Raw genomic sequence first — 16992 nt, forward strand, 5'->3', positions numbered from 1 at the left:
GTGTAGGATGCTATATGTCAATTATAGCTCAACAAAACTGGGGGCAGGGGGAGGTGCAGGGCAACTGCAGACACCAACCCGGCCACCTGTTAGGGCAAAGTCTTCATAGAACCACATGCACTAAACTTATAAAGGGAAGACTATAAAAATTAAATTAAAAGGCAAGAAAGGCATGATTTGGTCTGATTTGGGCATTTCCAGCCCCTGATCCCTCTAATAGGTGGATAGAAAACACTAGAAGCAGGATTGATACTCCACTACTGACAGCAACGCAGTCGAAACACTTGTTAAAATGTTGCAATGCCTTGATAAGTAGCTGATGTCCCCACTGTCTTGCAACTGCCTAGAACACTCCACTGGACACTTCTCCCCACCTGAGCCCCCTACTTCCCCAAAAAACTTCTACAATCTAGCTGCTAGAGGGTTAACACTGGGCACAAGGACCTCTCAGATCTTGCTCCCGCTAAGATCAATGTCCTGTTTCTGATTTTGTGGTGCTTCACTGTTCTAGATGTTAAATATTTTGAATATCACCCTTGACTATAAGCAGTACCTGCCTCCATCATGAAGTACATGGAGACTACAATCATATACAAGGAAAGGTTTTTACCACAATAGATTAGGATGTACCTGAAGATTTGCTGGGTCTTGGGCAGCAAAGGTAGTTGTGTCGAAATTACTAGCATTGACTCTAATCACAGCCAGAGCCAAAGAAGGGGAGGTTAGAGTTATGGTCTTGGTTGAAAAATTCAGTTGTAAACCGATGTCATCCACTATTTTTAGCAATCTGTAAAGATAAGTGGTAGCTCAAATTCAGCACTCTCACTTCTCCATTCTAAGCAGAATATGCAGTAGCAATTGAGCCAGTCATCATGAACCTCTTATGTGGAAGAAAAACACTTGGCTATAATTAATCCTGATAAGAAGTATCGTTATCATTAGAGGGTCCCCTCTCCTGACCACATCAGTTTGCTAAGTCATACCTTTGGGCCAGAGGAGCCAGCAAGGCAGGTGGAGAATGAAGGAGTTTACTGACATGATTTATCATTTCTCCCGCGAAGTTAGGCTCCAAGCTGCCCAAGGATAGAGCCTTCTCCATTTGGGACACTTGGTTCTCAAGATCAGAATCACTGATGCTGCTGGTATGAACAATTTCTATAACAGAGAGCAAAATAATTTTATGAACACATAATGGAAAAACCACTAATAAAGAAACACAACATAAGACTCTATGACCTGGCCAACCTACTCTTGGGTATTTGCCCCAGGGAAATGAAAACATGTCTCAAGAAAACTTGTTTGTGAATGTTTATAGACGCCCTTTTCGTAATAGTCCCAAGCTGGAAACAACCCAAATGTCTATCAACTGAAGAATGGATAAACAAACTGTGATCCATCTATATAATGGACTATTTATTACTCAGTAATTAATAGGAGCCGCTGATACCTGCAGCAACATAGATGGATCTTCAGTTCTCCAATGTATTATGTTAACTGAAAGAAGCCAGTCTCAAAAGGCTGCATATGATTCTCTTCAGATGACATTTTAGAAAAATTGAAAGTATTAGAAAACAAAACAGATCAGTGGTGGCCAGGAGCTGGGGTCTTAGATAGGAGTTGACTACCAAAGAACACAAAGGAACTTTGGGGGTGGTGGAAATGTTATACGTCATGATGGCAGTTATGTGACTATGGGTGTTTAATCCAACCTAATGGAACCATAAACATTTCATCTATCCATAGATCTGGATGAATTTTACCACATGTAAATTATACTTCAAGAAACTAACTGTGGCTCCTGGCTAGCTCAATGTGAAGAGCATGTGACTCTTTATCTCAGGGTCATGAGTTCGCACCTCACGTTGAGTGTAGAGATTATGTAAAAATAAAATCTTAGGAAGAAAAAAAGAAAGACACCTAACTGAAAAAAATGTAAAAGCATATCAGTGTATTTAGTGTGTATTTATATAAGTATAAATATACTTATATCTAATTTATATCATGTGTACAGGATTTCACATGGTTAACAAGTGGCTCTTTTTGTGAAAAAGAAAGTATCGTGAAATTAATAGCTATATGACCACCTATAAACTGGTTTTCAATAGTGTTTTTAATTGGGAAACAATGCTACAAACCTGTCTAGCAACAAGAAAGTCTCTTAATTCCACCACCTAACACCCTATTTCTTATTTTGCATGTTCCCTTCTAATCTTCATCCATGTGTTATACTGCTATAAACATAGTGTATGAACTATTTATTGTTGCATTTTCATTTCACTCAAGACTGTAAAGATGCCCCCCCCTCCCCGAGTTTAGAGTTTCATCTAGCTGTTCTTATGCCTGGCTGCAAACAGTCATCCTGCTGAGGTGGCTTACAGTACCTCTTTAGTCCTCTCTTGTGGAACTGTTAGTTTGTATCTACTTTTTAGCCACCAGGTAATACTCTCACATCTTTTGTATGTATGTCACTTTTGTCCTGTTGTCTCATTGGCTAACGAACTTCAATTTTACTTTATTCATCATCAGTCATTAAATTTTCTCTAAACTGAAGCCCCAATGATTTTATAATGTGGCCTAAAATGTCCGTATGTATAAAGAAAATTGAGAGAGCAGTGCAGATTCAAAGAACTATCAAGTCATTTGACAGCCACTCTCAGCCTCCTGGGGATGCTCCGGGGGAGGAGGCAGAGACCACACCCTGAGCTCTAATCTCCTGTCACCAAGAACTTGGTTTTGTCTCCCACTCCCCCAATAGAGGAAGGTCTGCTCCTTACTCACTAAATTGAACCTTCACAGCATCCAGAATTCTCTTGCATCTTCTGCTTCTTGTCTTTATCTCTTTACCTCTAAGACTACTTTGTGTGTGGGAGCCCTCTGCAGGTTCCATGGCATTCTCCTATAAACCATCCTTCTAAACCTAGTGCAGCTAATGTGACTATTTCCATCTTAAAGTCATGGAAGCTGAAGTCAGGAAGAGCTAACTGGCTTAATCCAGATCATTGCCAGTGAGGACTCACAGCTAGGTCTTCTGAATGTTTTTCCCCCACTCACAGCAACCTGGGCTCAGTCCCACCTCTGTCACTCTGCGATGGACCTTTTCTCAAGAATGCTAAGTTTTTCTTTTGTCATCTTTCTAAATGGAATTACTGTATTTAATAGTACAAAAGTTTTGGGGGGCTCCCGGGTGGCTCAGTTGGTTAAGCATCCAATTCTTGGTTTCGGCTCAGGTCATGACCTCAGGGTCCTGGGATTGAGCCCCCGCACTGGGTTCCACACTCAGCAGGGAGTCTACTTGAGATTCTCTCGCCCTCTCTCTCTCTGTCCCTCCCCCCACCATGCTCTCTCTCTCTCTATCTCTCCCTCTCTCTAAATAAATCTTTAAAAAAAGTTCAAAAGTCTCCTATTCAGAATGTTGAAAACAGTGACCTAATAATCTTTTGTAGGAGAAAGAAACCTATAAATAAATGATAAAATGAGATATGCCTCAGCTATTTCTCCACTCTCTTGGTCAAAACAATCAAACTCAGCTATATCTATGTTCTATGAATATCTGCAGGAAAGCTCTCGAAATCAAGCAGACATCACAAAAAGAAAGTTTGACATGGTCTTATTCAGATATCTTGATTTGGCAGGCTGGCATCTGCATTTCAGGAAGCCAGATTATAACAAACAGCAGCAGCGTGGTTCCTCATATTTACCTGTCTTGTTAGGAGGTGTGCTGGTTGTGATGACATTCACAGGGGCAGATGTGGTAAGAGAGGAAAGTGAGGATTTCATAGGTGGTAGTGTGTAGGAAAGATCAGTTTGGGTCATAGAAGAAGAGACTGTTCCAGAATTGGGTGGCATGTCAATGGCAGGGCTGGAAGATAGGGAAGCTGAAGGCTGGGGAGAAGGAAGCTGAATCACTCGTGTTGGAGAGGGAGGGCTCAGGGTTACAGGTGGAGGATTTAGAGGCTCAGCAAAAGAGAAGGTACTGGAGACCTGGGACAGAATAGTGGTCTGGGGAGCAGCTGGGATGGAATTGCTAGAAGAAGAAAATGGTGAGCCATCTGGATGACCAGCAAGACATACAACAGGATCCTGCAGGTCGCTAAAGGAAAGAATCAGAGAGATGCATGTGAGATACGAATGAGTCACAGAGAGGCTAATCTCCTCCTCTGGCAACCATCCGACACCACCAAGGTGACTTGGCTCCATTGGGGACCTGCCACTACTCCAGCCTCTGCCCCTGCATGCCCTCTGTGCCCTTGCCACCAGCCCCCGGACCTGCCCACTTCTACGACCTCCTCCTTGGGAGAAGATTATGCAGGCGAGAGGCTCTTCTATGAACTGCCAGTTCTGGTTCACTCACTCACCACCTCTCTCGGGCTCTTGTGCCTTATCATTTATCACTCAGTTGCCGAGATCCTGGAACACTTCTACGTGCTTCTGGAGGAGGGGAGCTGTTAAATGCTGCTACCCACCTGGTTGGTTTTCATGTATTAGGGCTCTGTCTCATATGTTTGCTTTAGATTTTACAAAATGTATTCTCAAAAAAGGGTAGAATCTCATGCCCAAACTGTTCCTAACATACTGTAAAGTTCTCTAGAAACTTAAATACCAAAATATCATTTTTTCTTTAATGTTCAAATCCACATTAACAAAACCAGCTCACATTTTCAGAACTGATTTGACTTTGAAGCCAAAGCATATCCATTTCAAAACTATATTTGCACAGAATAGATTCATAAACTCTAAGTTAACTCAGTATTAACATGAGGTACAAAAGGGTATGGCATAAATTTTAAAAGCGGCCTTAAATATACCAATAACAATAAACTGTTCTTCAGGTTTTTCCTGTAGCTTTTGCAAAGCACACAATTCGGTCAATTTCATTTACAATCTTCTGTGTATTGATCCATATTAGAAAAATGTGCAAAAATCATTATTAATGATTTGGAGAATGGAATTTTTTATTTTGGCAAATACTCATACTGGTCTTAGTGAGTCACAGGTAAGCCTTTCCTTTCCACGAAACCTCAAATTTAGCTCACTCACATGCAGTGTAATATTGGCTGGGAAAGGTAGCTCACACTGCCTTTTTTTTTCTTTGACGTACTGAATTTTGTTTCAAGAAAATCTTGAACTGAGGTCAATAACACATAAACTTCTGTGAAATTGATGAACATAGGAATCTGTCTAATTAATTTTAGACTGCAATAGCCCAGGATGATGCTAACTGGCACAGAGTCTAACTGGCACATAGTAAGTGACCAGGAAATGTTCATTGAATGAAATAATGAATTAAGCTGGGGCCAAAGGGGTCCCCAGTTTGTAAACCAGCTATGCCCCTAATGTTGCTTTAGCCCAGTGGTTCTCAACCTAGGCTGCACATGAGAAAACCCAGAGGACTTTAAAAATATAGAGAGATTTCTGTGGCCTACTCCCCAGCATGTTTTGGTTGGTCTTGGTGCAGCGGTGAGGTTCCCAGGGCCATATATTTTCACGGCATGGAAGATTGAGAAGAACTCATCTACTATCAAGATCTACCAGTCTTGGGGTTAGGGGAAGAGCAAGCAGAGGGGGGCAAAAAATTATTACCTAGGGAAGCCTCTCATGGGTCCAGTTTTATACGGTGATCTAAGAGCACCAACTAGAATGTGTCTTTAGAGCTTCTCTTGGGTGAGAGGACCCAGGAATATTAGGTTGAGGAATTCAAGGCAGGTCATGCCCATAAAAAGAAATGCTGGCTCAGTCTAGTCTGGCCAGACAACTGCCAGAAGCCTCACTACACAGCCTGAGGTTCAGGACAGCAGTGCGGATGAAGGCGTGCCAGACAGTCAGAAAGCTGATGAGTCAAGGAGCCTTGCCTGAGGCTCCAGCTCTCCTTAGTCTTCTAGGAAATCCACCCAACTGCTCTGAGACTCGTTCTTTGAATTGTATATGGTAGCAACTCATCAGGCCAAGTCATGGCAAAGGTGCTTTGCAAAGTATAAATTAAATTTCCTTTTTGCATCTGGGGTCCTACAGCAACCAAATCCCCCAGCATAAGGGTTCCCATTCACTGGGCTCCAGCATGAAGAGGCTACCCTCTCTCTAATGCTTTTGGCATTTCTGCTACTCAGAACCCTCCATCTGTTGGTAGAGGCACACCGGGAGAGGCCGAACAGTGGTGGGCAATGGCAACCATACATTAGAAACCTCAGAGCAAGGACGCCTGGGTGGCCCAGCGGTTAAGTGTCTGCCTTCAGTTCAGGGAGTGATCCTGGGATTCCAGGATCCCAAGTCCCACATCGGGCTCCCTGCATGAAGCCTGCTTCTCCTTCTCCCTGTGTCTGTCTGTCTGTCTCTCTCTCTATCGCTCATGAATAAATAAATAAAATCTTAAAAAAAAAAAAAAGAAACCTCAGAGTGCTTTAGCACAGGTGCAAGGGCTCCCACTCCAAACCAACCAAACTGTTCTCTGGGGTGGGTGCAGGCATCCACGTTGGTTTTAATATGCTTCTTCACCCAAGTCCAGCCTACATACAGTAGACTGTACTGATCTTATATTTAGAGCTTGAGGATTTGTATACATGTATACACCTATATCATCACCACCCAGATCAACACCAAAAAGGCCACTCTGACATATCAGTAGGTTTTAAAAGGGCCTGGCAGGGTATCTGGGTAGCTCAGTCTGTTAGGCATCTGTTTTACACTCAGGTCGTGATCTCAGGGTCCTGGAATGGAGCCCCACATCAGAGGGGACTCTACTTCTCCCTCTCCCTCTGCCCTTCCCCCTGCCCATGCACTCTCTCTCAAATAAATAAAATCTTTAAAAAATTTTAAAAATAGGGCACCTGGGTGGCTCAATTGGTTAAGTGTCTGCCTTCAGCCCAGATCATGATCTCAGGGTCCTGGGTTCGAGCACCACATTGGGCTCCCTGCTCAGCGGGGAGTTGCTTCTCCCTCTGCCTCTGATCCTCCCCTCTCTCGCTCTTTATCTCTCTCTCTCTCTAATAAATTAAATCTTTTAAAATTAATTAATTAATTAAAATAAAAGGGCCCGAGGTATTTGCAATGTGCAGCCAATCTTAAAAACCAATGTATTATAAAGACCCTAAGCCATCACCTAATTCTAGCCTAGTGGTTCTCATATTTAGTTGCACATTAGAATTACCTCACCCAAGGGGCTCCTGGGTGGCTCAGTCAGTTAAGTGTCTGACTCTTGATTTCAGTTCAGGTGATGATCTCAGAATCATGAGATTAAGCCCCACATCAGGCTCTGTGTTCAGTGGGGAGTCTGCCCCTCCCTCTGCTCGTGGTCTCACTCTTTCTCTCAAATAAAGAAATAAATAAAATCTTTTTTCAAGAAGTCACCCCACCCAGGAATCCTGAAAAATCTGGAAGCCTGGGCTGTACCCCAGACCAATGACATCACCATTTCTGAGGGTAGGAGGCAGGGCTTGGTGCTTTTAAAACTCCCCAGATGATTCCAATGTGCATCCAGGGTTGAGAACCACTGCTCTATGATCTAGACCCACTACTCAAAGTGGGGTCCATGAACCAGCAGCCCTGGCTTCACCTGGGAACTTGTTTGAAATTCAGAATCTCAGGTCTTTCCCAGACATGCTGGATTAGAATTTTAACAAGATCCTCTGTGACTGATACACTCAGCAACTCCTGAGAAGTGCTGATAGGGCTCACTTCCTTATTTTACAGAGAAGGAACCTGAGACTATATAAAGGACTCTTAAAAACTGATCAGGGGCTCAGTCGGCTAAGCATAGGACTCTTGATTTTGGCTCAGGTCATGATCTCAGGGTCATGAGATCTAGTCCTGCTTTGGGCTCTGTGCTCAGTGGGGAGTCTGCGGGAGATTCTCTGTCTCTCCCTCTGTTCCTCCCCCTGCTCTCTCTCTCTCTCAAACAAAGAAACAAACAAATAAAATCCTAAAAAAAAAAACCCAACTGATTAGATATCCAGTAGAAAAAAGTGGGAAAGACACGAACAATTAACAAGAAAGATATAAAAAATGACCCCCAAATACATGAAAAATGTTCAAATAGTCCTCATAAGAGAAGTGCAAATTAAAATACCACTGAGATACCCTTTCTCAACTACCAAACTGAAAAAATATGATGGCATTTGGTTAGTGAGGCTGGGTGAGGGGCAGGGGCCAGAATATTTGTAATACTCCCCAGGTGATTTTAATGTGCAACCAAGATTGCAAACCATTATTTCAAGGTAATGGTCCAAATGGAAACTTGATACAACAAAAAACTGCATTTCCCCTAAGACTGAAAGCCCTTCTTCGCTGTCAAAATTCCAAACTCCCTTAGCCAGCAGGGTGATTAAATATTATTATTATTAATTATAATAATTAATAATTTTAGGAAAAAATTCAGCATGTTTGCTACATACCACTGCAGTTTTCCCAACTCTTCCGGGGAGGAAGGGCAGGGTATCCTGACAGAACAGCAGCACTGCTCTGGAGACAACAGAAAAGAAAGAAGAAAATACATGGTCAAGAGTAAGGCAAGACAGATGCTCTGATCCACCAAGTATTATGGTTCCTACACTGGCTGTATTTTATAGTGCATTTGTCTAAAACAGATGATAAAATAAAACTGGATACTATTATATTGACAATCATACATACATAATAAGTGCTCAAAAATATTTTTTGAGTAAATACTTTGGGGGAGGTTATATACATGCAATATCAGTTGCTCTTCAGCAGCTCCTTAGAAGAATTCCAAAGTAAATAGAACCAGTAGCAATCTATCAAACACTCCAAACAGAGGTCTCCCTCTCTCAGTAGGGTTTTTTCTATCATGTTTCAAATACAGTATACTGAAACTTTATTGAAAAAGTGGGAAAAATCACTTTTTAGAGCTCTCCAAAAACTGAGAGTCAAAACAGAAAGCTGTAACATACTTAAGTTTATCGATTGTATTTTCAGTTTTAAAAAGAACACGTAAAAGTCATGTGAAAACAAACATAGCAATAAAGGCAGAGACAACTTACCCATTGGTTGGATCTTTACTTTTTTCAAAGCAACCATTATAGCACATATGTTCATTGTTTTATTCATTTTTATTGTGAATGTACAATTTAATGTGCTGTAAAGAGAAATACATATAACCAGAATGTTACTAAACTGGAAACCTACCTACATATTTGTAAATGCTTTTTCAAGTTTGGGAATGAGGAAAGGAGACACTGATGCTGTGAACTTGCAATGTCAGCCCAATAAGCCTGTGAACACCCACGACTCTCAACCATGAGACATTTATAGAGGTTTCCAGTTGCAGAGGTTGCAAACCAGAGACCCTCTGACCACACAACTACTGAAACATTTTGCCTGCAGGAACTATGATCTGGCAGGGGTGTAACTTGTTTGCAAAGACAAGCATCTCAACATCTAGAGTCTTACCCTCAGCTAGCTACTCACCTGGTATCTATCTGTAGGCATTTGAATTTCCATCATGGAAGCCCTGTCATATACCAGCCTAGGTGAACATTGAGGTCTCTTAAATCCAAAATCTCTCTGGCAATTCAATCTAGATTATCAGATAACTAGCAATTTAAGACATTACTGGTTTGTTTTGTTTTACTTTAGTCTTGATTTATGTGAAAAATTACTAATGTTGCAAATAACAAAAAGTGGTAAGTGAAATAAACTAAATATGTATAGTGGATAAGGATTCAATCTATAGTTTCATGAATAATTGCCACTATTTGTACCAAAGAATAGCCTCATGAGCAGAAGCTGTCATTTTCTAGGTCCTGCACTCTGATAGGTCACCCAGGATTCAAAGGGCAAGATTACTGATTTATATAAGTCATTCGCTTATGCAGCCAAGACAGCCGATGGACACAATTTGTAAATGATCATCTGTGCAATTTAAATAATTGTTGGGCAATCTCTGATTCACCTTGCACACTTTTCAATCTATTCCTCTCTTTCCTTCTTCTCCCAAGCACCATTATTATACTGCTTCTTCTCTGTCTGGCCTTCACTAGGCTGGACCCCTGGGAAACATTTCTTGGTTATATCGGCAGCCCTTGGGGCTAAGGAAACTGATAATCCTTAGCATCGCCACACCAGAGGCAATGGCCCAATCCCACCCACCCCTCTGTGAGTTATAAAAAAATGAGAAGATGGGGACACCTAGGTGGCTCAGTGGTTGAGCGTCTGCCTTCAGCCCAGGGCATGATCCTGGAGTCCCGGGATCGAGTCCCACATCGGGCTCCCTGTGAGGAGCCGGTTTCTCTCTCTCCCTGTGTCTCTACCCCTCTCTCTCTCTCTCTGTGTGTGTCCCTCATGAATGGATAAATAATTCTTTAAAAAAAAAAAGAAAGAAAGAAATGGGAAGATGGATGTGACAATGATGTGTTTCAAAGAATAAAACCATATATCCAAAATGTCATGAATATGTATTTATTTTAGAGGAAAATATTTGAATTTGCAACCTAAGACCCCTCAATACTTTATTTCTCATGAATAGAGAACTAATATGGATAAAAGTATTAAAAATGACTGACCTCTGGGCCTCTGCTGTAGCACACACTATAAAGTAAGTCTGAAACAAATAAAAAATATACTGGTTACTTTGACAGTTGAGAATGTCAGACAAACAACCCAGGACTTATCACAGCATCATAGAATCTTAGACTCACAAGAACCCCTAGGGATCATCCAATTCACATTGCTATCAGATTCCTGTTGTATCGTCAAAGCTACTTGGAACAAACAGGCTCTGCTTGCATCCTGCTACTGTCGAGGAACTTGCTACCACACAAAGGAGCTCATTCTGGAGCCCTCATTTTAAGAAGCTTTAGGTTTTACATGAAGTAAAATCTATCACCATATAATATCTATCTATTGTGATTTCCAGTTCTGATTCTGGATCCCTCCCATTCTGATTTCTGGAATATGGAACTAGTCTATTCAATCTTTAATAGGACAGATTTGGGAAAGTTTGAATACAACTATCCTCAGGAACACAGAACTCTGTGCCTTCCCCCAAAAAGAAACAATAATTATAAATGAAGTATAGGATGTACTATGATTACCTCACTTAAGGTTTGCAGGGTTTTGTTGAGCTCTGATCGTCTGTTAATAAAACGAGAGAAATTGACATGAAGGAGATCACTGGTGATGTTAAATTCAAAACAAGTTAGATTTTTAGCAATTAAATTAAGCCTATGGCATTTATTGCTTTCAGTGTTCACTTTGAAGAAAACACTGGGTATACTAAGAGATTCCCACGTGAGAAAAATAAATTATTTATAAGACAAGGGAAACTAACCAGTCAGAAGCTGTATAGTTTCCAGCCAACAGCAAGATATAAATTATGGTTGAACAATCTTGTTATTCATTAGGCTCGGGCAACCCCCCAGGCAGCTTCTTCTGGCAGAGGGCCCTGGGAAGAGCTGGCCAGAGGCAAAATTTCTGAAAGGGGCCCACCACTCAACATGGGGCCCTGCACCCCTGATTTCTTCCTCACTCCCTCTCCACCTGCCCTCTCCTGTCCTCTAACGCACTCCAGTCCCTGGTCCCCTCCTCACCACTCCTCTTTAAGACCTTTCCTCATTCCTCTCCTCCAATCCCACTCCCAGTAACACTTTTAAAAACTTTTTAAGATTTTATTTATTTATTTGAGAGAGTTCACAAGCTGGGGGGAGGGAAGGAGGGAGAGGGAGAAGCAGACTCCCCACTGAGCAGGGAGCCCCACGTGGGGCTCTGTCTCCAGACCCTGAGAAATCATGACCCAAACCAAAGGCAGATTCTTAACTGACTGAGCCACCCAGGCACTACCCCTCCAACAACACTTTTATTTCTTCTATGTAGAAGAGCTTCACAGGAAGTTAGGATAAAAGAAATCATTAAAGAATTCACTCTAAGAAAATCCCTATTGGGCAGCCCAGGTGGCTCAGTAGTTTAGTGCAGCCTTCAGCCCAGGGCCTGATCCTGGAGACCCGGGATCGAGTCCCACATCGGGCTCCCTGCATGGAGCTTGCTTCTCCCTCTACCTGTGTCTCTGCCTCTCTCTGTGTGTGTGTCTCTCATGAATAAATAAATAAAATCTTAAAAAAAAAGAATTCACTCTAGAGGAGCTGGGGGCGGGGGGTGGGGTGGGGGGTGCTCAGCAGGTTAAGAATCTGCCTTTGGCTCTGATCATGATCAAGATCTAGGAGTCCTGGGGTCAGCTGTGTCTGGCTTCCTGCTTAGTGGGGAGCCTGCCTTTCTCTCTTCCTCTGCCCCTCCCCTCGCTTGTGCTTTCTCTCTCAAATAAAATCTTTTAAAAAAGAAGACAAAGAATTTAAGGCAATTGTTCTCAACTCGGGGGAGGGGGGCATGCAGGGACAGACTCTGCCCCTCAAGGGACATTGGGCAACATCTGGAGAGGTTTTTGATTGTCACAATTGGGGGTTGGGTGTTACTGGCATCTAGTGGATAGAGGTTAGGAATCTGTGACACTGCATAATAGAGAGCTGTCAGCTCCAAAATGTCAATAGTGCCAAGGCTGACAAGCCAAGCTCCAAGGAATGCACAAAAGTTCTAGATGGTTCCAGGGAAGGTCTGAAGGAAAAAAGATAAGGAGTGTGGCAACAGTAGGCAGTCACCCGGCTTTTCTAGCCAGCAGAAGCCACCTTTCTGAGGGTCTCCCTGGCCCCTGCAATCAAGTCCCACCGCTCTTCTTGCTCTATATTTAGATACACAGAACATCCTTTGGTACCCTGGACATGTCATGTTCACTGGAGGGATTGTACTGTATTGTTATTTGTTTGTATCCTATGTCTGTCCTGCCAGACTCTAGACTCCTGGTTCTAAAAATTGGCCTCATGCTGAAACTGCCAGGGGGCATTCAAAAATACCAACATCCGTATCCCAGCCCCCGAATACTGATCTAATTGTTACAGATTGTGCCTGGACACCAGGACTTTTAAAAGCTCCCTAGGTGATTTTAATATGCAGCCAGGGTAGAGAATCCTTGTTCTAGAATGCTTTCCATCCTGAGCGTTGGGTTTATCCCCAAGGTCAAACACATAGTAGGTGCTCAACAAATGCACCGTGGCTTTAAATAACTCCTCTGTGTTTCAAGTCTAGTCATTAAGTTGTGTTCTATTTAGAAGTTTTAAAAATGTTATCCTATTAATATTATTTACTGTCTAAAGTTTAAGATACTTTTAGGACATTGATATCTCCTGCTCTTTATTTCACACATATACTTTGAATAGCTAGGGAAGCTACATTTTTATCAGGAGTTCATAAAATAAGTGGAAAGGACAGAAATTCCACTCCAGTCCATCCCAGTTATCACTAGTTTAACTGTTTGCCGCTACACATTCAGGGGAGCCCTCGAGATGTTTGACATCCATCAGGCGGAGTCCTAAGGGTCCTCTCCACCTATGCATTGCTGACTCATCATTGCTGACTCATTGCTGACTCAGTGGAAGCAGTCAAGTCAAAATGCTAATTGAAAAGATGACCCTTTAAAAAAAAAAAGAAAAGAAAAGATGACCCTTTAGAAGAGTTTTGTTTTGACCTAGGAAAGGTTTTTTTTTCTTCCATGTCATCATAGATACTCCCAAAAGCTTTTGGATTTGGTTCAAAAGTTGAGGAGACTCTCCTTTGAGAGGTAGTAGCAAGGTTGAGAGTAGATGGATTTTATCTAGGATCCTATGCTGCTTCCCTGCACAAGGGTGAAGACATAATGTTTCCCCTTCCACTGACACTCAGGTAAGACGGTCTCCAGGCCTAGACTGACATTTTGACCTTGTGTCTGACCAGGAGCATCTATATTTGTGATGTATTTCTCTCACTGTCCGTGCTTGTCCCTGGAAGCTGGTACCTACTTCATGAAGACCCCCCTCTGATTTTTGAATGACTGATATTTCATAAACACCTGAACAAATGGAATACATGGCATCCTACCTCAAACTCTTCTTCCAACCTTTCTGGCTACCAAATCATATTGCAGCTCAATAACCAGTGAAAATGGACCTCCTACATACCTTCAGAGCATCAAAGAGAACAGCCTCATGGGGCTATTACTTGATGACAAGTGACCACTGTCTATTTGCTAAGAACTTGAGAACTAATTCTTTATAACTTTTGGGCCTATTTCCTATTCTCAGTTCCCAAGAGGAAGATAGCTCAACAAATATCTTTCCATTGTTGATGCCATAACTTTAAATCAAGCAGCAGATTACTCACTTTGATTCCCTTAGAGATGGGATTCCAGATAAGGTGCCATTAGCCATATTTTGATTCTGTCAGGAACACAAAATCATTAAGAATACAACAAATATTGTCATGTGTTTTTTATATTCTCTAACAAGAAGTTGTTCTTCAATTTCGTTGATCACCCAAAAAAATACACCTCAAAGACTGAATACTAATTGCATGGAGTATTTATTGTCTAGCTAATGATCAAATCCATATTGACTGCGCTAGTTTTTGTTTTTACATTTCCTATAAAAATATTCTGAATCAGCAAGTCTAATGTGCTAATTAATTTCATTATTCCAAGGGTTCCCCCAAAAGAATCCGATTAAAGCTTTCCCCATGAAAAGCCCTGGACTTAAGTACAAGATCCCAGTGTAAAGAGGGAACTTGGTAGCAGCCTTCACTGCATTTTCTAGCACCCTCAATCCTTGCCTGGCACATCGCAGGTGCTCAGGAAATAGTCACTGAAAGAACAAACCACATTTAGCTGGGATCCTCTGAACCAATCTAGGTCATGGGAAGTCTGATACTAATGCATCTGAATCCCCCATGGGGTGAAAAAGGATGAGATTCATAAGACTACTCTTAGATTCAATATATTACTTATTGGTAGAAGTTTCTCATATAATTTTAAAATTTTAAAGGCCATAGGATTCCATCGTGTAAACATTCAGCAGCAAGCTTAGTAAAAACTGAAATAGGCTGATTAACAAAGCACCATGATTATTATGAAGTCAAACCCTCTTGACAAAGTCAGTGATTCAACAACACATATTTTATTTAAATTTTGTCATAAAAGTAAATATGCCGAATACCATGAATAATCTGAACCTTAAAACAAATCTTTAAATTCACAAGCACTTGCTTTTTAAGATTGCAGTAAAAAAAAATCTTTAAAACCTACCTGAGTAACATTGCTTTCTTCATATTGAAACATTATCTCACCTCTAAAAAATGCTAAAAATAAATTTGCAAAACAAAGTTTGAGATTTGCATCCTTAGAGCTTAAGGATTAATACAACACAGAAAAAGATTATCAGATTATTTTATAAACAGTTTCATCAAATTCTTTGCAGGGACTCACATTGACTGTCTTTCCTATTAGAACGTTACTCAATGACCATCAATATAATTTTCAGAAAATGTGAACCATAAATTCTATGCAGGAATGCAGAAAGAGAAAAAACCTGTCTCCTTGTCTAGAAATTTTAATCCTACATGCTGCTCATCAGAGCTTGGCTTCCCATAAAGATGCTAACTTGGGGAACTGTGGCTCTGACATTAAAAATCTTTTTGGGTTGTTCTAGTTACAGTTACATACATAAAGGCAGGAGGGAAAAAGTGTTTCTCAGAAATTAAGTAGCCTTAAAAGAGTCTATTTATTCCTTGCTGCTTGGGCTTTTTTTTTTTCCTTTTTAAATATAGCTACCAAATGCAATCTCTTCCCTAGGAACAAAGTTGAGATTTTTGCTTTGGATTTTGCATACCTGAATGGTATGCAGGGAGAATCCTTTCTTCAGCTGAACAACTCATTGTGGCTTTCATCCCAGAAATGCCAGAAAATCCTGTTCTTAAAATGCTCACTTGGGAAAAACAGAACTCAATTTCAGTCAACCTATTTTCTACAGGGTAGACTTGGAGGGGCTCCGACTTGATCAGAAAAAAAGAAAATACAGAGTCCTTAACAGAAGTACACTGTGTGCACTTCATAATCTACAGAGACAGAAAACTGGCCTCTTGAGCAGAAGGGCAAAGAGGTCATACAAACTGGTGCAGGTGTCAACCACCTTTTTGGTATCAGATCAGATATTTGAGGTCTGGTGGGCCATCTATTCTATCAGAACTAATCAACTTTGCAGTTGTAGCATGAAAGCAGCCAAGCAATATGTACATGAATGGCATGGCTATATTCCAATAAAACTTTATTTACAAAAACAGGTGGCAGGCATTATTTAGACTATGGGCAGTTGTTTGTCAATGCCTGAGCTGCAGGGCTGAATGCCTTTTCAGCTCATCTTTTATAGCAACCCAAGGTACAACTGATTCCTACAGCCAAGTACCCAATGGTCCACTTCTACTTAAAATAGCCGACAAAGCCACTGGCCCAGTGATTAAGGGGATTTATCTATTTTGGCGACTCTTCTACTGAGGACCTCAACTTCTGCAGATGGATACTGAAATCTCAATTTATGCAGGATATAATTATTAAAAGTAAAGATACACAAGATATACATAGCTATTAAAGATTTATTCAGTGTGTCCATGCATGTGTGCGCATGCCGACACCCACAATCCCTCTCCCCCATCTGCCCATTCTCCGAGTTCATCCCTCAGGATGGGGATGGACTGCATGCTGAATTTCATAAATGTGCTGGGAGCACAGTGGTAGCAGAGCAACTGGGAAGCTTTTGACCCTCAGCCTAACTCTGCCTGGTCCACTCCCAGTTTTTTCACCAGCCTCCACTTCCCTTAAAGGAACTCAGATTGGAACCTGCGAGGAGTGAAGGTTTCTAGTTTCTGGCAGGATACCATGGAATTTCTGGTGCCAAAAGAATTGGTTCCCTGATGAGGTTGTTTTCACCAGACATTAAAACAAATGGTCAATTCAGTCGCTTAATTGGGGAAAACATTACTCCAGCCAGCTTCCTGGCATCTGTTATTCAAGATGACCGCTTTTTTTTTTTTTTTACTAAATGTTCAATTTTCAAAGTTATCAAACACCATGTAGACACAACACTAAACTAGACATTAGTCACCAGTCCAAAACGCAGATGAAGCGTAAAAATAATG

At 41.4% G+C, this 16992-nt stretch overlaps 1 protein-coding gene across 5 annotated transcripts in view; it reads right to left on the reverse strand.

Annotated features, from left to right (window-relative positions):
* The window catches only part of ADGRG2 (adhesion G protein-coupled receptor G2), a 129156-nt gene that overhangs the window by 18253 nt on the left and 93911 nt on the right, over window positions 1–16992 (reverse strand). For all 5 annotated transcript variants that reach the window (XM_055338946.1, XM_055338945.1, XM_055338944.1 and 2 more), the window contains 9 exons: window positions 15107–15159; window positions 14191–14246; window positions 11043–11082; window positions 10512–10549; window positions 8991–9085; window positions 8385–8451; window positions 3699–4090; window positions 984–1155; window positions 631–787 (listed from right to left, as the gene is read on the reverse strand). In XM_055338946.1, coding sequence (XP_055194921.1) covers window positions 631–787; window positions 984–1155; window positions 3699–4090; window positions 8385–8451; window positions 8991–9085; window positions 10512–10549; window positions 11043–11082; window positions 14191–14246; window positions 15107–15159 — 1070 coding nt within the window. The remainder of the gene's footprint in view (window positions 1–630; window positions 788–983; window positions 1156–3698; window positions 4091–8384; window positions 8452–8990; window positions 9086–10511; window positions 10550–11042; window positions 11083–14190; window positions 14247–15106; window positions 15160–16992) is intronic.

This window comes from Nyctereutes procyonoides, unplaced genomic scaffold (genome assembly GCF_905146905.1).
Source record: "Nyctereutes procyonoides isolate TBG_1078 unplaced genomic scaffold, NYPRO_anot_genome, whole genome shotgun sequence".
Lineage (NCBI taxonomy): Eukaryota > Metazoa > Chordata > Mammalia > Carnivora > Canidae > Nyctereutes > Nyctereutes procyonoides.